General features: G+C 39.5%; 1 protein-coding gene across 17 annotated transcripts in view; it reads left to right on the top strand.

Moving 5' to 3' along the window:
* Nucleotides 1–25,198, top strand: part of Lrrc49 (leucine rich repeat containing 49) — a 193,716-nt gene that overhangs the window by 154,134 nt on the left and 14,384 nt on the right. For all 17 annotated transcript variants that reach the window (XM_017798982.2, XM_029565041.1, XM_029565043.1 and 14 more), the window contains 3 exons: nucleotides 9,125–9,362; nucleotides 11,385–11,570; nucleotides 15,814–15,923. In XM_017798982.2, the coding sequence (XP_017654471.1) occupies nucleotides 9,125–9,362; nucleotides 11,385–11,570; nucleotides 15,814–15,923 (534 nt within the window). The remainder of the gene's footprint in view (nucleotides 1–9,124; nucleotides 9,363–11,384; nucleotides 11,571–15,813; nucleotides 15,924–25,198) is intronic.

Genomic DNA, 25,198 nt, shown 5'->3' on the forward strand with positions numbered 1-25,198 from the left:
TTACTGTGGCTCCCTTTCATGTTGAGTATATTTAAAACAGTAGCTTTAAAGTCCTTGCCTACTAAATGCACTGTCTGGGCTTCTTGGGGGCATTTTCTGCCTGTTTCCTTTTTACCTGTGAGTAGACCATGTTTTGATGATCCTTTGCCTGCCTCATAATTTTTCTGTTGAAACTGAACAGTTACGTGTTGTGATGTGATCACCTGGAAATAGAGGCGCCATCTTCTGCAGACTAGGTGCTGCTGCCTTTTCTGGTCATTCCTGTCTTTCTTTAGTAGCTTCTTTGGGACTATTTTGATAAAGAGCACATTTTTTTCTTGTGTGTAGTCGCCAAAGACATCTCTGTTTCATTAGTTCAGTGGCCAGATAGTAATTTGACAAAGATTTTCTTGACTGCCTGGAGAAAAATGAAAGCTAAATTGCTGCTGGTCTGCAAATTGGGTCTGTGTCGGTGCTTCCAGAGCTCGCCTGGGTGGGCGACTTGTCCAGAGCTCGCCTGGGTGGGCGACTTGTCCAGAGCTCGCCTGGGTGGGCGACTTGTCCAGAGCTCGCCTGGGTGGGCGACTTGTCAGCACTTCCTATTGTGTGTGGCCTGATGCTCAGTGGAGGCAGTTGCTTAGGGTCTTCTCGGGTCTTTTCTGAGTCTGTATCCACCCCTAGACCCACACATGTCCTCCTAGATACCCTGGATCTCAAAGCCCTCGTCCTCCCAGGTATCTTCTTCTCCAACCTTTTCTTTCTTAGGCTTTTTGGTGACTCTTTGGTTCACTGCAGCTGTTATCCTTTACCCTATGTAACAGCAGCTAAAACATTCTGACCTTTAAATGCTTCTGACAGGCAGGCCTGGTACCATAATCCCAGCTACCTTGGAAGCTGAGGCCAGAGAATCACAAGTTCAAGGCCATTCTGAGCTAGAGAGTAAATTCAAGACTAACCTGTCTCAAAATTTAAAAAAAAAAGTAAGTGAAAAGAGAGTTGGGGTTGTGGCTCAGTGGTAAAGCATTTGCCTAGCTCGGGGTTCAGTACTCAGTACTGAAAAGATGCTTTTGACGAATGCTACCCAGAAGCCACCTCAGCCCCAAGAAAGCATGAAGACAAGCAAAACAAGGGCAGACCTAGAGAGCTGCCAGAGATAGGACACAGTCCCAGCTGTGCAGACTGGCCGTACTGCATCCTCAGTGCAGCGTGGCAACCTGCAGCAGGAACGTGGTTGTCATCTTCACCACCAGCCAGCCGGGGAGGAATGTAGGTTAGCACAGAAGGAAGCAGAGGTGCCAGAAGAGGAAATGCCAGGAAGTGGAAGTGCCTGGAACAGCTTGTTTCTTCAGCAGATTGATTTGTTTTGTTCTTAAGTTTTCCTCTGCTTTGGTAATTTTTCAGATTTCAGAATTCAGAAAACATCATGGATTCTGATGACTCTCCCTCAGGTATGGGTAGTTTTGTGGAAGGTCGGAGTTTTGATTCTAGTGCCTTGTTCTACACCTCCACAGACTTCCTTCTTCCTTAGGGGTCCAGTCTATGATCTGTGCTACTGATTTCAGAATTAGTGCTTCATCTGTTCTACAAGCATAAACCTTGCTCAGTTGATAGCATTTAAACTTTAAAGCTGTCTGCAGTGTTTACTTTCTGTGGACTCTGTATGTTTTTATTTTGGAGTTAAACTGTGTCCTGTGGCAGCAACTTTTTCTGCTTCCTGGGTCACTCAGAGGGAACAGCCTGGCATCCCTTCAGATGGCCTCTGCTTCATCACCCCTCAGAAGCTGTCTGGACCCTCGCACATCTGTATTCCCTCCATATCTGAGTCATTCTTTCCTAACACACACTGTTTTATCTGCAGATTGCACACCTTCTTTTTACAGCTGGACAAAGAAATTGTCCTGTACTGTATTCTTGAAACTTCTTTTTTGTCTGTTGAATAGAATTTAAACTTCTTGAAGTCTGCTGTCTCCATGACCTATACCAGACTTGTCATCTCCTTTTGGATCATTCTCATTTATTTATTTATTTACATTTTATGTGTATGAATGCTTTGCCTGTTTGTATATAAGTGCACCTGTGTCATGCAATGCTCATGGAGGACAGAAGAGGGCATCAGATCCCCTGGGACTGAAGTTATAGAAGGTTATTAGCTGCCATGTGGATGCTAGGATTTGAACTGGGGTCTTCTGCAAGAACAGCCAGTGCTCTTAACTGCTGCGTCATCTCTCCAGGCCCTGGACCATTCTTTATGTTGTTTTTTAATCATATTATTTATAGACTTTAATTTTTTCTGGTATATTTTTCTTACTCATATCCTCAAATACTTCTGTCCCTCCAACCTGTTAAGTGGTAGAGTCTCTCAGGTCTTGGTCTGGGTTTTTCTTCTCATCTCTGCTGTCCCCCTCAGGAAACTTGGGCATGCCATGACTTTAAACTGTTTATAGGTGAGGATACCAAAATGTATACCTTCTCCTTTGTGGCCTATCCATTTAGATGGTATTTGGGGAAGAAAAAAAAGTGACTGCACCGGTTTGCACTCCCACTAGCAGTAATAAGTGTTCCCTTTTCTGGCCAAGGTGCAGAGAATAAGAGACTTAAGAATGCCCTAAATGGAATATCTGTAAAGTCCCAGCATGAAGCTATGGGCAATTGATAGAGAGAGAGAGAGAGAGAGAGAGAGAGAGAGAGAGAGAGAGATTTCTTTAAGGGTGTGGTGACTAGTAAATGGACCATGCTTCAGTGTATGGCACACACCCCAGAGTATATGGGCAGCACAAATTGGATTCAATGGATTTTTAAAAATGACAACACAAGGTTGAGTGAGTAGGGAGCCAGGGTGGGTCTGGGAGTTGGGGGAGAGAAAGTAAATATAATCAAAGTACATTGTGTGAAATTCTCAAAGAATTAATAAAAACAAGAACAATGAAAAAAATATCAAAATATGTTTAAAAGAAAAGGTTATTACATCAAGATTCTAAACATATTCTACCCTTTTGTAATCATGAAGGTCTATATTTTGATCTTTGTCAGTCTATTATACCTTGAATTGATTTGTGTATTTAAGATTAAGGTAAGATTTTTCATCTCCTCCTATGGGAATAACTACTTACCATAGAGCTATGTACTGAGTATTCCTTCTTTTTCCCCCTGGGCCCTGTCTGTCTGTCTTCCTAGCAGTAGGAGAAGTAGATGGGTATTTCGATTTTGTTCTCAGTTCTGGGGATCAACCCAAGGCCTCATCCTTCCTGGCAAGAGCTCTGCCACCGAGCTATATCACCAGGCCCAGTCTTTCAGAGCTCAGTGCACCTGTGTCACCTTACTTTTCACCCCTACTCTTCCTGTTGCAGAGCTCTCAGCAGTCTGGCTGCATCTTGGTTCCTATCCCACTGCATATTCTAAGCTTTAGGTTTTTTTCCTTTCTCACTGAGCACTCTTGACTTTCTAGCTTCCTGAAATTTGCTGAGTTCTGCTACCAATAATCCTCCCTGTTGTGCTCCCATTGTGAGCACGCCTTTTCAGTTCTTTACGTTCCTTAGTGGCATATGGGGAAAAGTTGTAAATACAAGTGCTCAGTGTTACCTGCCATTTTACCCCAACATACATGTAAAGCATTTTAAATATTAAAAGTCATATTCCTGCAGTCTTTGTAAGTCTTTAAAATATAATGAAAATTTGCCTTCAGACAGTGATCAGCCTTTCCTTGACGAGAGAAGGCTGGTGTAGAGCCCACAAAGCCTCTTCCTTGACGTTTCCAATTATTTTTAAATACTACAAAAGGTCTTCCATCTTAAGTAGTCATTCATGGTCTTTAGTATTTCGTAATGCTACAAAAAAGTGGCTAATTCTTGTGTTACAGTATCTATAACCTTTGACTTATGGGTGTGTAACTAAATGCCTGGAAACAAGTGTCCATGAAAGCATTATAGGCATATAAAGGAAAGAAATCCTTTGACACTTTTCTGTATCCCATCAATGACTTTACTGTTCCCTGTACTTGGGATGCTCTACAGTAAAATGACATATTGCCAATTTCTTTTGCCTGGCAGAAATGGGAAAATACTTAGTGTAATGTTTTCTTTGCTTACATTGGATGAGTAAGGTGAAGCTGCTTTATTTTTGGTCATTTCCTGTCTATGAACACTGTGGTATTTTAGCCAACACTACTAAAATAAAATATAATGCATAAAATGAATTTCCACACCTATGGAAGTTGTAATATAAATTCATAAAATAAGTTATTGTAGGAATCAGCACCACTTATTCATTGGGAAAAGAATCTTCTGGAAGACTTTAAGTGTTCCTGTTCTAGCCTGTTATAAAAAGTCTAAAGGTAAAAAATACACACAGGTTTCTGAAATACTGTCTTTTTTTGCCCGTATAGACATTTGGGAATATGGTCTACAGTGGGCCTGGCTTTTAGGAACTGGGTACCTTATGGCATTAATGCAATCACACTCTTTTCTTTGGTTCTTCCACTAATTGAGAAGCCATAGAATGTTTTTTCTGATTCATCCTTATGAAGATCTAGTTGAATACATAAGTATTTGAACATGAAATGAACCACAAAAGAGCTTGAAGATAATCCCTATAGGATAACCTGATGCCTGCTGCTATTTAATTAATATTTGAGTTGGAAAATACATATAGTATTTATATTGGGTTTTATGGGAAAACAAATATAAAAACATGGATTCCCCCCAGACTACAATACCACCTTTCTTAAGGTATAAATTTAGGCTAGACAGAGCTAGGAAACCACACCAAGTAACTAGTCACATTCTGGAAACTGAAGTCACACCCAACTCCTCCCTCACCCTCATTTGCCATGGTCTATTAACCGTTAAGTCCCACTTTCATTTTCTCCTAAATATCTGGTAAGATGTTCCCATTTGTTGATAATGATCACTGAAATGTATTGAGCTAAGTACAAGGCACAGTTTTATATAAATGTTATTTTGAATATTTACAACTCCATCAATATATACTTTGAACACCATTTTACATACAAGGAAACTGAAACTCAAAGAAATTCAAAAGCTTACATCCAAGATGATCTGTTCATCAGCGGCGGATCTGAAATCCTGCCTAGGGCCCATCTGACTCTGCTGGTGATGCCTTCTACTCTACCATACCATGTTTTCCTGTTGTGCCATCATGTCAGCTGGTTAATACTGCACTGATCCTGCTATGAATGTCCTGTGCATGGCCCTTCCTGCTCTGTCCTCCACATATTGGACTAATATGTCTGAAGTTAGTCCTTGAAGGCAGAGGAGGGTGTGTGTCCCTCATCTTTGGGTACCCAACACCAATACTTACATCATGCATGGCTCTTTGGAGTTGCTTAAAAACAAGCATTGCATGTGCTCTTTACCTTTCTGTTTTGAGTCCTTTTTCTGCTCCTCGCCCCTACAGGACAAAAATCTGTCTTTTCAGCTTCATCACCTACCACCAGGCTCCTGAGTTTCATGTTACAGTCCTTTGCTTGGTGTCCGGCCATATTGAAACTGCTTTCCTGGCTGTGTTTTGCACAATCAGGGGTCTGCTCTTTCTTCATTCCTCTCCATCTCTTCTGCTCCTGAGGAAATTGTATTAGTCATCACTCAAAGATCAGCTCAAATACTGTTTCCTTTTGCAACTGGAGTTCTCTCTAGAAGAATCTGTCATTCCCTTTTCTGTTTCTATAACATGTGGTTTAAATATCCATTCATTATGTGACATAATCACATTGTATTACATTTAATGTGTGCATTTATCTTCTTTTACATCCCCCACTCCAAAAACTAGAAAATCTTTGAAGGCAGATATATGTTGATTGATATATCTTGATTGATTTTCATATGTCCAAGGCTAGGCACAATATCTGACACAGATAAGCCATCCACAAAAGTCCTATGGATGGTTTAAATAGCTGATTGAGGTCATTTTTGTTTAGAAAATTTATCACCTGTATTTATTGGGTTGCTTGCTTGATAATATTGCAGCAGCTATATTTGTAGAATCACAGCCCCATAATTTGGCTTTATGAGCAGCAACTTTGATATATCCCAAAACATACATGTTCTGTCTCTGCTAATTGTCCTTACCTGTAAGATGATTCAGTTGCTTGTGCCAGAATTGTTTAATACAGTTTTATTTTTATTTTATGTATATAAATGTATAAATTTATTTTATGTGTATAAATTACTTGCCTTTATGTGAGTGCACCGTGTGCATGCAATGCCCCATAGTGGCCAGAAGAGAGTGTTGGATCCCCTGGAACTGGAGTTACAGACAATTGTTAGCTACCATGTGGGTGCTGGGAATTGAACCTGGTTCCTCTGGAAGAACAACAAATATTCTTAACCACTGAGTCATCTCGCCATCCCCATTGTGCCAGAATTTTAAGCACAGAGCTTTCAGCAAATGTTTGGTGAATGAACAAATGGATTCCTCTCTGTGTATCACTAACAAACGATGTGGACATATCTACCAAATATAAAAGGGAAAACAGAAGGACAGTCTCTAATGTATAGACATTGTTTAACAAGAGTTTGAACTCATTTTTATAGAAAACAGAGCCTGCCTCACTGGAAAGAACATTTAGAACAATGGCCAAAGTTTGAGGCTGACCTCACAGCCTCATTCATAAAATAACTGAAATGGGTAGAGTTTTGCGTTACTGAGTTGGGATTGCTGTTTCCTATTGAAAAGGGAGAGATGGCCTGTGGCCCAGCAAACCCACATATGCCCTTGTGGGACCTGCAGAAGCTGGAGCTCCTTTTGCTCTGCTTTGTGACCATGTTACAAGTTTTCTGACTGTAGGCTTAGTTTATTGTACTTTGTTTGCCAACAGTTTGCTTGCCAAAAGTTGACATAAAATATTCACTTTGTGATGATAGATTTTTTTTTTTAGAATTTATATTCTTAATCTCTAATCCTATAGAGAAAAAGACATTTCTAAATGCATAATATAGGGCAATATCACATCCCAAAGGATATGTTCCTCTTTTTGGTATGTAACTCTAATTTCCTACTATACTGACATTAAACTACTTTCCTAGCTGTGATGGCCATGGGCATCCCTGCATTGAATAGGACTTTTCCCCTTCACCTTTCTTCATCACTGCAAATTTCTGTCTTAACTAAACCAACCTTCTTGGTAACTCTTTATATTTTATGTATTATTTTTATTTTATGTGTATGAATGTATTGCCTGCATGTATGTAAGAGGTCAGAAGAGGGTGTCTGATACCCTGGAACTGGAGTTACTGATGGTTGTTAGCCACCACGTGGGTACTGGGAACCAAATCCAGGTCCTCTGCAAGAGCAGCCTGTGCCCCTAACGGCAGAGCATCTCTCCAGGCTAACTCTTATTCTGTGTCCATGTCACTGATTTTGCTATATGTCTGATTCTGCTCATACTGTAGCTATGATTGGAACATTATTTTGAGATTTAACAGTTATTTCCAAAAGTTGTCTAATTTTATTAATTCATGAAATATTTACTGAGTAAAGCACTGCTAGATGTTTGTTCTACCATGTTACATGTGGCAAGAGTAGAGATCTCAATCAGTGTTTAGTAGGGAAGACAGGCAGGTAGACAGGTGGCTGCAGTGATGCCGGCAGTGCCGTTGATATAAGCCATCTTTATTTTAGTGGCAGCCAAATTCTAACTGCTGTCTTTTTTCCTGTTCCAGTATTGTCTAAGTGTTCTGCCTACCTTGGTATGCTGCTTAGAGCATGATAAATGGAAATAATTCTTACCTTATTTTGTGCTGTTATCAACCCTTACCTTTCTAAGACTAGTTCTACACCACCACTCATTGAGTGTTTAATTATTGTCCGTCTTAAGTCCTGTTACTGTAACTGAAGTCTGATATATAAGTTAAGGCAGTGTGTCTTTTCTTGGTTGTATATTCACTTAAAGTAAACTTTTGTTATTAGCTAACTTACTGTTGAATATACAAATGTATGATGGTTAGCTGGTACCTCTGAAATAAATCTAGTGAACCAACAGGGTAATGACTCATCACTGTTATCATCCACCATCAGCACTATAAAAATTGCTGATATTCTTAATAATTAATTAATAGATTATGCAAAGATTGTTCCTAGACCACAGAGTACCCAGATCTGAAAACATTCGATCTTCAGCCTCATCAACTCATTATATAGAAGAGATGCAAACTTGCAATCATAACTAACATATGAATGGGAGAGCGCACGGTACCAGTACAGGGAGTGCAAACACTGAGGGCATGTTGGGGGAAACACACGGGCAAAAGCCAAATGTTATCAGAATTTGGGGAATGGAGCAAATGAGAAGTTATATTTCTATTTACAGAGCAAAGAATTTGAGTTGGATCAAGGAGGTTTGTAGGCTTTTATAGAAACGTTGGCTCTTGCTTTAGTAGAATAGCAGAAGTGTTCTCATTTAGTAGGGTATTGAAGGTGACTGTGTGTATATAACATACTGGTTTTTAGTACTTTTATTTCAAATTAGAAAGATTTTATTGATTTTACTAATTATGACTGAACTCAAAAACTTTTTAAACTTTAGAGTATGCAAACATAAAATTAACATTACCACTCAATACCTAAGATGTAAACTATTTTAAGGTTATATGTTTTATAAAAATTTTATATTGTATTTTATAAACAGTATTTTATATTGTCTTACTATGGAAATACATTGTAAAATGTATCTTTTAGCTAGGTAGTTTTATAAATTGGGAAAATATATTTATATTGATATTAAAATTTCCATGACGTATTTAATACATATGAAATAAGTATCCTTCATTAATATGATGAGTAATTTGGGATTTGGGGTGGGTTTTTATTCATAATTTTCCTATTTTCAATTAAAATATGATTAGGTTACTCCAAACCTATCTATTAAAAATGAGTCTAAAAGATACATGAGACATGAAAGCTAGAGGGAGGCTGTGTGGGAAGACTAGAGACCTATGGGATGGGGAGGAGAGAAAGGAGGGGCATCAGCAAGAATAAACTGCTGTGATGAAACCCATTTCTTCTCATGCTAATTTTAAAACTAAGGTGCTCTGGGCTGAATTAGTCTAAGGAGCTTTTCCAACATGCTGTTCTGTTATTTCCCTGTTGTGACTAAAACTTTATTTTAAAAATGACATTTTGGCTTCTGCAGGTCTCTAGACTCAGGACTCACCAATGTGTTACAAGGCTTGTCTGTCACAGACACACACCTGGTGGAGGTAGATGGAGACACCCTTTCGCTGTATGGCTCAGGAGCCCTGGAATGTCTGGATCGGAACTGGAGTGTTCAGACAGCAGGCATGGTCACAACAGTCTCCTTCACATTCATAGAATTTGATGAAATTGTGCAAGTGCTTCCCAAATTGAAGATTAAGTTTCCTAATTCTCTGGTAAACATTTTCCTTTAGAAGTATATTTGAATTATTCTTAATTATGACATGTGTGTTCAGGCCAAAGCCTGTTTCAACCTTAATTTCGATAGTTTCTTTTTGGCAGGGAAACTAAGCTTTTGTGTTGATTTTTCTAGCACTGGAATTGAAATCAGTAATCATAAATGACCTTGCAGTTTAATGTTGACTTTAGAAATTATGTCTTTTAAAAAAAGATCCTTTATGCAATAGAGAAGACCAAAAGAATTTTATTCACATTATCTGTTTCTACTTCACAAAGCATATAACAAGACCATGTAGCCCTAGGGCATGTGCTCAGGTACCAAAGCTGTTATGGATGGCACCTGTGCCTTTATTCTGTGGCCTTACAGTAGCCCTCTAACAATATGGAAAGTAACTTTGCAGCTTTTTCATGTGACTTAAAAGTAGCCTTCCTTAATTATGGTATACCATGTTTTTTTATTAACATGCATTTATAGAAACTTACTTTTTAAGTGAAAAACTACTTTAATAACTAAATTGATAACTCTCAAACTAAAAATATGTAATTGTATTTTAGAATGTAAATTTGCAATTCTGTATGTGTAATATAATTTTTGAGTATTATTTACTCACAAAGCTATACTACCAAGCTCTAACAATACTGTGCAATTTCTCACTGTTGCTATAGTGTGAGTTTAGCATTCATTACCCTTCCAGACTCTCCAACCTGTACAAAGCCTTTCTTTTTTAAAAATGTATTTCATTTTTTTATTTTTTGAGAATGTCATGCATGAGTTTTGTATGTACATAATTTCTTTTTTCAATATGTATTTTTATTGAACTTTTGGACATTTCATATGATACATCTTAATTACATTTAGTTAGAACCCCCTCCCTATCTGCACTCCCCATAGCCCACTCACAGGATTTCATGCATTCTGTCATTCATGTTAAGGCCTATCAAGTCAAGTTTGTGTCCCCACATGTCCCTTGGGAGTTCATCCACTGGAGCCTGCTCAGCCCAGCTAGTGTCAGTCCCTTAAAGATCATCTCTCCATCACCCAGCAGTCATTAGCTGCCAACAGTCCCTCAGCTAAGGCTGGGGCTTGTTGCCCATTTCCTCAGCTCTGTGCTGGGTTTTGTTTGTTTGTTTTTCTTGAGACAAGGTCTCCCTGTAGCCTCAGCTGACCTGGAACTTGATATGCAAACCTCGCTGGCCTCACTCTCACAGAGATCCCCCTGCCTCTGCCTCCCAAGTGCTGGGATTAAAGGCATGTGCCACCATACCCAACTGAAACTGTGAGTTTCCTCTTGACTTTTTGTTATCTCTATTCACTCTTTTATATTATTTTTTTCTACTTCATCCCGCTTAAAGAAAATAGGTCATAGTGCAGATAGTATGTTTAGAAAAGAATATCCAAATTTACAAACAGAACAGTTGCTTTAGCATTTCAGTTTTAGTGGTTTGATTTTCCTAAAGCCAATTATGATAACTGACATAGTTCTTAGAAAGATACAAGTAATGATGAACACTAGCTCTCAGGGACAACGTGAGCCCTATACTTAAAAAGCTCTGAAATTTTCTTTTGTAAGTTTAATGTCAATGTAAACAAGTAGAATAATTCTAATCCTGAAAGTGTCTCAATTGTTTGATATTTAGCTAACATTGAAGATCGGTCGGGCGGGGGTGGGACACGTCTTTAAGGTCAGCACTCAGAAGGAAGATGGGTCTCTTTGAGTTTGAGGTCAGCCAGGGCTACATAGTAAGCCCCTGTCTCAAAAAAAAAATCTTCATTTGCTGATAAATAAGTTTGTCTTTTTGCATAAGGAATCACCCCAAACTCAATTTTGAGTTTGTCAGTGACTGGTAGATTAGGAGCATTGAAGTTAAAGCTTAAAAGTCTCTTGATTTACTGTAACCCAAAACATATAAATAACTCCAAACATACAAATTTCTGCAGGAAATGAGCCACAAAGCATTGATGCTAGTATCTTAGGACAGGGAAAGCTGAGATCTTTGTGTCTGTCTCACTATTGCAGCACCTGAAATTCAAGGAGACCAATCTTGTCATGCTGCAGCAGTTTAACGCACTAGCACAACTTCGTCGGGTTGATCAGCTGACAATCGACCCTCAAGGAAATCCAGTTGTCAATTTTACACTATGGAAATACTATGTACTCTTTAGACTGAGCCATTTCAGTATGCAGAAAATAAATGGAACAGAGGTAAGCAAACAGCGAGGCCGACTGCAACATGAATGTTCCTGCTTGGGAGGAGGCAGGGCTGAAAATGGTTCGGGATCCAATTAACCATGTTAGAACTTTTCAGAAACACTATTTTCATTTTTTAAAAGAAGGGGGAAAATTTTACATTCAGAATATCAAGAAGATGAAAATTTACATTCCTACAGCTTGTTCTAAGGCAATAAACAATTTTATAAACAAAAGAGCAGCTGGTTCCTGGTGCGTGATAGCTACTGTTGCTGTCTGAGCATTCAGAGCCTTGATGGTAATGACAGTGTAAAAGAGAAAAACAGTAAATTCTACAGGTAAGCGACCTGCGTAGCTCTCAAAGTGCACTACAAACTGTGCCATATAGGAGGGGACAGGGATGTCAGGCTAGATGTCCACTGCTAAGAAAGGGAGGAATCAGCAGAGAGACAGGAAGTTGAAGCACATTGGACCACTTCACTGCCAGTGGCCAGTGGCTGCCTGTGGCATGACTCTATGGGGTAACCCAGGTCTGAGCTAAATAACTGGAAAATATTCATGGAAAGCTATTTTTAAATGGATTTTTCTGAGTTTGTCACAAGCTAAATCCCCGACTGTTCAAAGACTGTGTTCTCTTTATATATTAATTTGAAAAAATTATATTAAATTATATTTCTCTCTCTGTTGAAGCTAAATAATCTTCCAAAGGAAACCATGTTATTTTTTAATATTTTATTTATTAATTTTATTTTATGTGTTAAGAGTGTATTGTCTGAATGTGTGTAAGTGCACCCATGTTGTGTAATGCTTGCAGAGGTCAGAAGAGGGCATTTGATCCCCTGGAACTGTGATTTGGACAGTTGTTAGCCAGCATGTGGGTGCTGGGAATCAAACCTGGGTCCTCTGCAAGAGCAGTCAGTGCTGCTAACCACTGAGCCGACTGTCTAGTCCAGGAAACAATTTAAAGTGTTGTTAGTCTTGTTATGGTGTCTCTTGAATTTTAGAAGATTCCCTGTATAAAATGAAGCACAGTCTGCCTTGCCAGAGTGGATGTCCTTAGAGCCAGGACACCACACTGACTCTGCCTAGACCTCCAGATATCCAGCATGGTTTTGGCAGCATTGAGATCTCTGGGCCAATGTCAGAAGCAGCCATACAAAAATTTCCTCAACCATGGTAGGGCCAGGACCACAGTGTCAGCCTTCTGTTAAAGATTCCAGAAAAATCTGGAGCCTTCAGTTGACTAAAAGTTTCTGCAGCCTGTTCTCAGGAGTCTGGGTTCGGTCTCCTGTTCCCTTCAGTTCTTCCCCAGACAGGTGGTAAATCTCCAGTGGGGAACCCAAAGGTTTTCAGAGTTGGTTGAGCTGGAAATAGAATGGTTCTTTGGGCTGTGAGTGAGTGATTCTTCCTCATTAATGGCACAATTGGTGTGCTTATTGACCCTGAATAGTGATTTACCCGCATGTGGATCATTGCCAGAGGACTTTACATTACTATAGAACTATGGAAATAAGAAGGTATAATGACAGAAGAATTAAACAGAACTGATATAATGTTCTGATTTAAAATTTTGAAAATGTCAGTTCCAGAGATATTTGATATTTTATTAAAATACCTAAAAGACATAGCTGCTTATATAGTCTTGGCATTATACATCAATATATACTACATTTCTGCTTCTCTTTCTATAGCAGAAAATGGTCTTTCTTGCAGTAGAATTACTTTATGAAGATGGAGTAGTGGCCTGCACTGGCCACTAGGTGACTGTGTTGGACCAGACAACTTAGTTGTCAGCTAAGGAAGGATTTGAGGAGTAGGAGTTTTGCCTACTATGAAGGTCCAGAATGGGGAAGAGTCTGTGCTGATTTCTGTATGTGAGATGTTCATGAATTGTGTGTTTCTTTCTCAGAAGATGTTTCTATAGTATATTATTGCTAAAATACACTCAACCTGTAACCCCAACACTGGAAAGGCTGAGGCAGGAGGACTGCTGTGAATTCAAGGCTAGCCTTAGTATAGAATGAGACCGTGACTTACAGTGCCAAAAAGCAGAGGGTCTGTGGCGATGGCTCAGTCTGAAAAATGAGTTCGGATCCCCAGATCCCCGGGACTCATACCTAAGCTTGGCATGGTGGTGCACATCTGTGACCCTAGTGCTTGGTGGAGCAGAGATAGGTGGATGGCAGGAGCTTGCTGGCCGGCTAGTCTAACTGAAACTGCAAGATCCAGGTTCAGTAAGAGACCCTGCCCCAAAAAAATAAGATTGAGAGTGCTAGAAACCTGACATCAACCCCTAGCCTCTCTACATGTGCACACATGGGTGATCATAGCTGTACATGCACACACTTGTTCACACACAAATAAATGCCCGTTTATTTGTATAAAATTCAAATTTTACTTGTATGCAAAGACAAGGGCTTCTTAGCTTCTGGTCCATTGACATTTGGGGCCAGACAGTTATTTACCAGTTCTCCTGTGTGTTTAGCAGCACAGTTAATAACATCCACAGTCTGTGTACTACATTCCAATAGCACCACTTAACTGGTCCAAATATTGCTAAATGTTCCTGAGGGGCAAATGGAGCCTGGTTAAGAATCAAGTTTATTGTACAGACAAATCAACAGTATAGAAAATGCAAGCCTCAGTATTTCATATTTTTTTATTTAAAAAAAACTCATCTCAATGTCATAATAATGGAATTAAAAATAAAGTATCATTTTTCCAAAAACCTGTTGAGCACTTACAACTATAAAAAGTACTAGAAAGGTATACAATAACAAATTCTAATGTTGTTGTATTCCTATTTTATATTAAATATGCTGAGAAGTTAATCCAAGTCCTGCCTTCAGCTTCCTTGTTTGCTCTTCTGAGGCAGGGTCGTGTCTGTAGGACAAGCTGGCCTTAGAGTTCTGTGTAGCCCAAGGCTGGCCTTCAGCTGACAGGCTCCTGCTTCAGCCTCCCAAGTGCTAGGATGACAGATGTATGTCACCACACCTGACTCTTCCAGTACTTGTAATTAACAAGGGCGTGAGCCTTCGGAGTGTTTACTTGTGGCATGTTATTCTTTTTAGGGAAAAGATTGCCATGATGTAGAAAGTACAGGAGCATCTTGCTAATCTCCGGAGTGTTCCATCCCTAGGAAAGGACAAAAGTATCCTCACAGGAGCAAGGCACGAACAATACCTTGGTTTACCTTCCATGCCTTATTAGGTTGGACCTCACCCGTTGACATTTCCCACTGAATTAAAAAGCTGTAGGATTTTGTTGTTTAAATCCTTTAAGGGCCTGGGGACATGCTCAATAGTTAAAGTTCTTGCTAAGAAGTTTGAAGTTCTTGGGGCTGAAGAGATGGCTCAGCGGTTAAGAGCACTGGTTGTTCTTGCTGAAGACCCAGGTTTGAATTCCAGCACTCACATGGCAGCTAACAACTGTCTGTAACTCCAGTTCCAGGGGATCCGATAGCCTCTTCTGTCCTCCGTGGGCATTGCACAACACAGGTGCACTTACCTACATGCAGGCAATACACTCATACACATAAAAAAATAATAAAATATTTTTTTAAAAAAGAAATTTGAAGTTCTGATCCCCAGAATCCTTGTAAATGGCGTGTGGGGGTAGTAGCCTACCCACAGTGCCAGCCTGAGGCAGGGATTGGATCCCTGAAGTAAACTGGTTAGTGGGATTAGCCATATCTATGAGTTCTGGGTTTGATTGAGAGACCTTGACTCAAAAAATAAGGTAGAAGAGCAATTGAGAAAGATTCCTGACATCAGCAGGCCTCTACAGGCACACACACACGCACACATGCACTCACACACACACACCCCTACACCCATGTACACATGTGCCCACACACCTGCAAACACACATATACACATGTATGTATACTGTACACACACACACACACACACACACACACACACACACACGAAAAAGAAGAAAAGGAGTCCTTTAAGGATTTAAGGTACTTCAAGCATAGTTCTAAGGAAACACAGCTTCTAAATCAAAGCTAAGTCATCAAGCCCACCACCACCCATGAGTCACATTTGAGTATCGTAATTAGATGAAAAAAAAAGAAGAAAAATGTCAGTAAAGAAGAAAGAGAATGTCTGTAAAGACTCCTCTTTACAACCCAGGGGAATGTGCTTTCCTGCAACACTGAAAGACAGTGTTGAATTTGGGCATTTCTTTGGAATTGTATTTGTTGTGTCCAGCCGAGGAGCGATGTCATCTTGACCCTTCTCTACTGTCTCTTCAGGTGACACAAAACGATATGATAATGGCAGAAAGGCTCTTTGGAATCCTCGCACATGTAGCATCTTCCGAGTTACCACAGTACCAGATGATTTCCATTCTGGGTGATGCCAGGTAACCCAGAACTATTTTTTTTGTAGATTACTATTGCTCTAGAAAAAGAAATATGTCTTACCTGTGTCCTTACGTCTCCTGCAGGCGTGTGCCCTAGACGTATTTGGGGAATAAAGGTGAATGAAACTAAGTCCTTATTCCCTTGTGGCTCACAGTCTAATAAGCTGAAGATTCACTCAACTATTAAAATATATTTTGATGGGATGGGGGGCGCAGTAGAGACTAACTGCAGTTTGGCAGAACACTGGAAAAGCCTTCTTAAAGGTGATAATATTTTTCTAGTTCTTCAAGAGTGAGTAAGAGTTTTCTAGATATTAAATATGGAGGAAGGAGATCTGCAAACATTGCAAAAAATTATAAACTGGCCTGGGGGAATAGCTCAGCGGGCAAAATGCATGTCTTGCAAGCATGAGGACCTGAGTTGGAGCCCCAGTTTGGGGCATGGTGGTGTGCATTCGTAATCTCAGCCCTGGGAAGGTGGGAACAGGAGAATCCCTGGTGTTTGCTAGGATTAAGCAAGCATTTGTTTGGTTTTGCCAGCCAAACTTAATTGGGGAGTTCCAGGCCAATGAGAGACCCTATGTCAAAGAAGGTAAATGGCATTCCTGAGGATAACCTGCAGGGTTGTCCTCTGACCTCCACATGCGTGCACATGTGCACACACCTACACACACATCAAAAAAAGAATAAACAGTTCAGTGTAATTGGAGCATGGAATACTTATGAGTGAGTGATAAGAAATGAAATTAGAAAATTGGGGCTGGAGAGTTGGCTCAGTGGTTAAGAGCACTGGCTGTTCTTGGAGAGGACCCACATTCAATTCCCAGCACCCACATGGTGGCTAACAGCTGTCTAACTCCAGTTCGCGGGGATCGGAGGCCATTGTCTGACCTCCAAGGGCATTGAACAGCCCAGGTGCATTTATATCCATGCAGGTAAAACACTCATACACATAAAATGAAAGTGATAAATAAAATGTTTTAATATATATATATATATATATATATATATATATTTAATTTTATTTATTATTTTTATTTTATGTGTATGCATGTATTGCCTGCACCCATGTAAGTGCAGTGCTCATGGAGGACAGAAGCCATAGGATTCCTGGAACTGGAGTTACAGTTTTTAGCTGCCATGTGGGTGCTGGAAACTGAACCAGGGTCCTCGGCAAGAGCAGCCAGTTTATTAACAGATAAGTCAATAAAAGTATACTGCAGGGGCTGGAGAGATGGCTCAGGGGTTAAGAGCACCAGCTGCTTTTATAGAGGATCCAGGTTCAGTTTTCAGCATCCACATGGCTACTAGCAATTGTCCATAACACCAGTTCTAGGGTATCTGACACCATCTTCTGATCTCTGAGGGTATCACATGACACAGGCACACTTATATACATGCAGGCAGAGCAGTCATGCACATAAAATAAAAATAACTAAAATATTTTTTAAAGAAGAAACTAGAAATCAGAATTTGAGAGCCTTGTAATCCATATAAAACAGAACAGAAGCTTGTGCATGGTAATTAAGCACAGCTATCACGTGATTAGGTTGTATCCTAGAGAGGCTGCCATTTGAGCAGACCACGGTTGAAGAGATAGAAACCAGCGAAGAGACTGGTCTGTAGTCCAGGGAGAGATTAGGAGGATCTGAACTAAGGCAACGAGAAGAGGATAAGTCACAGAACACTTCAGAACTGACCTGACAGCACCCAGACAGCAGGACACAGCATGGATGGAGAGGGCAGTCAAGAATGGTGAATGATGGGTCATGTCCAAATCATAGCCATTCTGGCTAGCAGACGCGGGGCGCGGGGGGAAGCTATGTAGGAAACGGGTATAACAAAGTCTTTGGAAGAGATGAGGAAATGGCCTCTGTTTGGGGGCCTTCAACGACGACTGTCAGCATGATTCCTCAGACTCAGCCCACCAAGGAAGCTGCCACCTTAGTTACCATCAGACAAGACTCTTGTCCCAGCACAGAGTCCCACGATCATACCACTTTTTCTAGAGATCGGGAAGTCCCTGCCCCTCTGCAAATCTGGCTTCAGGGCCATGTTGATCTGCTGTTATTTATACTACAGAATGCAAGTGCTCCTCCTGCTGCTGAATTCAGATCTTACAATGTATCTGATTATCAATTCAAATCTCATCTTCAACTCACAGAACGATTCTGAAGAACACAACATACTGAGGGTAAAGAGCTTGCTATGCAAGCACGAGGAGCTGAGTGTGGCTCCCCAACAGCCATGTAAATGCTGGGTTTGGTGGCAGGCTTGCTTCTCTAACCCCAGAGCTGGGGGGGGACAGAGACAGGTGAATCCCAGGTACTTGCTGGTCAAGCAGTCTAGCTGAAATGAAAATTTCCCAGGTTCAGTGAGAGACCCTTTCTCAATAAAATAAGGTGGAGAAGCAATTGAGGCAGACATCCCAAAGTTTATCTCTGGTCTGTACAGTCACCCACACAAGTGAACACACACACAGACACACACACACACACACACACACACCCCACACTATGGTATACTTGACAACTAGCTTTTCTGCAAACTTCCAGTTAAGATCTTTTCTGCCTTGTCTTTGGAGAGGGGAGGAAAAACACTGAGGGAAGTATTGAATTTAAGAAATGATGGTTTAGACAGAAACCAGTGAAAACTTTTTAAATAAATCGATATATAGTATTTAAAAGATTTAAGAACTTGAAAATAAAAGTGCCTGACAATCCTGAAAGATTGGAAGCTAAAGTTTCCTAAGTTTCTCCCCTACTCAGGGGAGGTAATAGGCACTAATTAACAAGAAAAATTAATGGGAAAGTATGTTTTTAACTATGCATATTAAAATTTAAAAGACTGCCATTAGAAAAAAAGATTAGTAATATGACTTGATTCCTCTTTTATTAGACAGTAGCACTCAGATTGGGTTTTAAAATCAATGCATGTTGTTTTTGAGAGATAACATTAAAGAAGCCCCAAGAGACTTAAAATAAAGGGAAATCTATAATGGTAAATACCAGCACCAAACAAACATGGGGCATTAACAATAGTGGTAATAGAATTGCTGGCACTGGGCTGAAGAGATGGCCCAGTAGTTAAGAGCACTGATTCCTCTTGCAGAGGACCCAGGTTTGATTCCCAGCACCCACATGGCAGCTAACTTCAGTTCCAGGGGACCCAGCATCCTCTTCTGCTCTCCATGGCCCTGCACAGCACAAGTGAACTTAGATGCATGCATGCAGTACACTCATACACATAAAATAAAACAAGATAAAAATAAAAAAAGAATTACTGGTACCAAAAATGGAAGTCCATCAGTACTCACAATGCTGTGTAGCTCAGGACCACAGCTTCTGAATATGTCAGCAAATGCAAGTGTATTAATAGCAGACATTAATACACTGCTCATATGTCAGATCAAATGAGTCAATAAAAAATATGAAGGATTTGAATAGCATATTTTATCAAATATTTTTCACATCTTACTCCCAGAACCACATGCCCCAATTCAGGTTGGAAAAAAAAAAAAATCAATGAAATGTTTGTAGAGGCTGAACGCATCTTAAACTCAAAATACCCATGCATTCTGAAAACCATACTCATGCAGCTCTTATTCTTCAAGCATAGTCTTGTACATGCAGAAAACGAAGAGGTGTGTGGAGCTCAGTGGTGCAATAGCACTAGTAGTTAGATGGCCAGACAAGGCCAGAGTTTAAAAGGAGGTAAGGATGGGTGTTGCTAATGAGTTGAGAGCCAAAAACTTATTCTGGTGTTCTGGGAAAAGTAAAACAAAATGGCAGACGATGAAGGCGTCAGAAAATAAAATAAAGGGTTCCTTAAATGTAAAGAAAAGCCCATTTGACTGTATTCAAGACTATGGGCATGAAGATTTTAAAATAATGAGATAACTTTGTGGGGAAAGACCCTTAAGTTTGATGATTTGCTGTATAGAGAAACCAAGTTCTTTCTTAATTTTTTTAAATTAATTTATTTTTATTTTATTTGTATGAGTGTTTTGCCTGCATGTATGTAAAGTGAACCAGTGTTGTGCAATGCCCATGGAGGCCAGAAGAGGGCATCAGATCCCTGGAACTGGAGTTAAGGACAGCTGTTAGACTCTTAGTCTCCATGTGGGGGCTGGGAAGTGAACCCAGGTCCTCTGCAAGAGCAACCAGAGCTCTTATCTGCTGAGCCCTCTCTCCAGACCTAAAATTGAGCTCCTAGATACTACTGTTGGTGATGAAAATTGCTGCAGTTCTTTTTATGGCAACCTAGTGATATCTAACAAGTTCACAATAGCCGAGCCTTGCCACTTCCTTTCATGTAGCAGAATTTTTTTCTATTGTTGATTTTACATGAGCACAAACATGTCCAAGGATGTGCATTGCAGCTAGTCTTTGTAACAAAAAATATTAGATGCCCATCAGTAGAACAAGGTGAATTACTTGTAACTCTAAAAATTATTAGCTGTTCCTCTAATGGAACAATGGGTATAATGCCCCAGCAGTCAAGTAAGAACAACTGAGTGGTGTGCTCCAGCTTTTGGAAAATAGGCTATATAGCTCAGAAATGTTCTTATGTAATTTTAAAGTATTTGATTATTTTAAGAAGAACAGTTGCCTCAGTGTTGAACAAGGAACAGGATGTTTGTTATTGCTTATCTATATGTACTGGTTGGATTATTTTCAGTTTGTGTAATGTTTGGTGGTTTTGTTTTTTTTTTAATATTCCCTTTGAAAAAGTATTGCACGCCTTTAATCCCAGCACTTGGGAGGCAGAGGCAGGTGGATCTCTGTGAGTTCAGGGCCAGCCTGGTCTACACAGTGAGTTCCAGGACAGCTGGGGCTACAGGGAGACCCTGTCTCAAAAAGACCAAAAAAAAAAAAAAAAAAAAGTATTTCTTTTATTATTAATTTTTAGGTTAGTGTACAAGTGGGTTTCATTGCAGCATTTTCTTCTATTTATGTCATGTTTAAAAATTAACTTTTGAATTAAGGAGGAAATTAAAGCTGAAATTATAAATCATATATAAATGTATTTGACAACTAGGATACTAAATGTCAAAAGCTCTAGGATGTGACCAAAACCGTACTGAGAGGAAACATCAAGAAAACAAGAAAGAATGAAAGAAACTTTTACTTCAAGAACCTAGAAAATAGCAAAAGAAAGTGGAAAGTATTCAGAACTGTGACATTTAAAAAATAAAAAGCTGAATAAAATTGACCGGTAAAAGCAAATTTGACTCATGGCCACTGCTCAGCTATTAAACTTTCAGAATTAATCAGAGTAGACAGTACTGAACTCATATACTAAATGAAGTGATTCCAGATCAGCACACTATAGGCCAGACACTAGCATCCTGGTCTTTGTGCCCAGCAACCCCCCACGAGCCATTTGGGGGGCCCCGAGCCCCAGTCCTCTCATTAGCATAAAGAAGCTTCATACTTCCAGTTCCAAAGTTTTTAGTAGCACCTTTCCAGAATTCGGAGAAGGAAGAGAGAGAGAGAGAAGAAGGATGAAGAAAAAGAAAGAGGAAGAGGAGGAGATGGAACATCTATTAATTGACCAGATACTATGTCCAAAGCAATGTCAACAAAATTGCAAAAAACAAAAATCTCATGGATCATGTTTTCTGTCCAAAATGCAATTAAGCTTTAACCCAGTTACAAAAAGATAACCAGAAAATCCCTATGTGTTTGGAAAAAAAAAAGAAATGTGTTTCTAAATAACCCACAAGTCAGAGAGGATTTCATAGTGGAAACTTGAAGCACTCTTGTACTAAAATATAATGAAGTACTACACTGCAAAACGTTGTGTGGTCATTAAGATGGTGCTAAATGGAAACCTGTTAGTCTTGAACTGGCTATATTAGGAAAGAATAAAGGATAAAGATTAATGAACTGAACATTTATTTCAGAAAATAGAAAAAGGACAGCAAAATAATCCTGGAAAAAAAAAAGGTAAAGGAAAGAAATAATGTTCAAAACAGAATAGAGAGTTTGTTATTTTTAAAAGTCTAATAAAAATCATATAAAAAGCTTGGAGAGATGGCTCTGTGGTTAAGAGCACTGGCTGCTCTTACAGAGAACCAGAGTTTGGTTCCCAGCATCTACATCAGCTGGCTCACAACCACCTGTAACTCCAGGCTCCAAGGGATCCAACACCCCCTTCTGGCCTCCACAGGCACCTGAATTCATATGCGCTTACACATGCAGATGCACAGACACATAACTAAAAGTTTTTAAAAAGTAATATGAAATATGTATGGGAAAGCGTAAGTGCAAATGAAGTCTACAAACTACTCACTTTTTCTTTACAAAAGTGGGGAACTTATACCCCAAATATCTGATAAAAAGGGGCTTCTTAGGCAAATTGTGATCTGTATCACAATTGACTTCCATTCCTTCTTTCATTCAAATTCATAAATGATGTGGAAATATGTCAAATGTGAACACTGGATATTTATATGGACTTTTGAGCTTTAAAGTGATAGATGAGATTTATCTCTTTCCTTACACTTTTCAAAATTTCTACTTACCCCAAATTTCTAAAATAAATAGTTTTAACACTTTTAAATGAGATAAAGGAAGAAAGCTTTAAAAATTTCTGTTCCTAGTCATCAGTTCACAATAAAGGTGTAGCTTCGCTTCATTGAGAGACAGTCTGAGTAGTAAGAAGTGGACACGGACTTCTGTGTGGACGGGTCCCCTGGGTGTCTAGGCTGATGGCTCTGTGTGCTCCAAGCAAACGCTGTTTCTGTTCATCTTCAGGAGCAGACAAGGCTTTCCATTTCATTACTAACAACCTGCTTGCAGCTTGTGAAAGCTTTAGTTTTTTCGTTTTACTTTTGCTTAAAGATAAATCCACACCTGATTCTATTTTCTGGCTAACCAAGAATACTACTCAAGCAAATAGCACAATTATGAACAATGTGTCTAGTTAATAACAGCTAACTAGTATGTTTCATAGGCTATAGAACTAAGTCTGGTCTACTGTCTCTTTAATTGTCTTGTGCCTTGATTCATTTTTTGAATAGATTTTTGTTGAGCTAGAATGATTTTTGTTGTTGTAGAAGTGCTTGCACGTGTTTATGCCAATGATTGGTAGTTACAGAACAAAAGAATGTGGGTGAAACTCAGCATGATGTCACATCCCTATAAGGCTGACAGGAGGATTGAGAGTTTGAGGCCAGCCTGGGCTACAGTAGTGAGACTGTCTCAAACAAAACAAAAAGAATGTGTGTCAAATACATTAATTAGTGGAAAGCTTGGGCTGCCAAATGGAGCTCAAAGACACTCAGACTTACTAAGTAGGTGTTGAAAAAAGTGTATGCTGCCCTCTTTTTCTTTAATTTATAAAGCCACTTTGAATTATGTGTAGAGATACAAACAAGAGTAGTGTTCTTTACAAAAAATAGCATCGTACAACCTGGAGCATTGATTTCAAATGCAAACATAGTTAGGATGAAACACACCAGAGCTTTCCTTAAGAATAACATAAGATTATATATAATTAGGGGCTTAAATATACAAATATTTCTTACATATCTTCAATTAGAAACCTATAAAGAGGCAACATCTACACAGAGCATAATTTATTGATTTATTTCTGTGCACTTTACTGGAAGATATTTGTTAATATTTCTTTTCTTTGTTTTTTTTTTTTTTACTTTATTTTTATGGGGCTGTTGGCTACTCAATAACATTCCCCCTCTGAAGAGGTAACCCTAAAATCTTTTAAGGATTAGATACAAGCTCCCAAATACTTTCGACATTTTTGGCCTTTGGTACAGAGTATGTTGCTAAAAGGCCCAAGAACATTTTGATTTTTAGCCAAGAAACTGGCTACTTCTCTTTGGGGTCTTTTTACCCTAACTGCCTAGCCAGTTCTTACCTCCTATTCTTATCACACCATCCTCTGAAGAGGTTACCCAAATTGCCAATAGGGAATCAGGACACAGACCGCTCTGGCTTCTTCCATGCTGAACAGGGACACAGAGTGAGGCAATTGGAGTACCCCTTCAGTGGGTCTATCTAAAAGACTCCCAAATTGCATAACTATTGTCTCTAAGGGGGAAAAGAAAGTCCTTGACTAGTGAATAGGAGATGTGAAGGAGACTTAAAGGCAAGTGTAATTAGCATTACAAGTTCTAGACAGGGACCTAGAAAAAAGTCAGAACAGGGCAATTTTCAAATGTTCATATGAGAGTCCATTGGAGTCTCTTGACAAGGGCTTCCAAAAGCATCCCTCTGTTGGGTTCTTCCTCATGTTTCTTTTGTCTTCCAAGGCTGAACTAGTTGGCTGGGAAGAGTGGCTAGATACTCAGGTGAGGGTCCAGTGACCCTGCTTGGCACTCCTTTAAAAACCATCATTTTAGAACAATAGTGGGTTGTCTCCCTTAGCTACAGATGGGCACTACAGTATTGCAGACCAAGATTTGAAGTCTTACACCTGAGTGGTACTTTCTGATTAGGAACAAAATCATCAATGATAAATAATTGTTTAAATAACTTTTTATATGGACTTAAGCCTAATGTCTAGAAGTGTAATCCTTGAACTCTTAAAGAAATACACTGATGACTTTACTCTTTGGTTATACTTTCCTTTTGGGTGTTTAAGACCATAGAGTTGGCCCAAATAAATCAATTTATGTTTATACTTAAGGTCCCTTGAGGATCTGTTTGGGGCTTGCGGGGAGCCCCTGGCTCCTCTCTTTTACCAATTCCATCTATGTGAAGATAAGGCAAAGGTCTTGCTTGACTATATCTGGCTTCACTTGGAAGCATGAATGAGATATTTCCTCTGAGTTGACCCTCCTCTTTGTAGATTGGACACTGGTTCAAGTCCATCTTGTGGGGTCTCCATGGCCTCCATGAACAAGAGGACAGGTGACTCCGTTACAGGACATTTTGAGAGATGTTCCATAGTCCCCTGGAACTTAGTCAACCTTGGAGGGCAAGGGGCAAAAACTGTCCTTTAAGTACCTCTGACCAGATAGGCCTCAACGTATGGCTATTAAGCATCCAAGAAGGTTAGTTCCACCAGTCTGATACTTTTAATTACCATGTGCTATGTAGACAATGCTTGGGTAAAAAACCAAACACTCGCAGATAAACCTTGACTAGATACATATTTTGTTCCTTAAACTAGTTGACTAAACTATGACCTTAGCAAATTTCAAGATTATGTATATATTATTTTCATCTCATCCTTTATATATCATAACAAACCTAAACAGACCTTCACCACTTGCTTAGGCTTTCTCATTTTTTCTGTCTTTTCTT

Source organism: Nannospalax galili, unplaced genomic scaffold, assembly GCF_000622305.1.
Source record: "Nannospalax galili isolate Female #2095 unplaced genomic scaffold, S.galili_v1.0 scaffold54, whole genome shotgun sequence".
In the NCBI taxonomy this organism is placed as follows: domain Eukaryota; kingdom Metazoa; phylum Chordata; class Mammalia; order Rodentia; family Spalacidae; genus Nannospalax; species Nannospalax galili.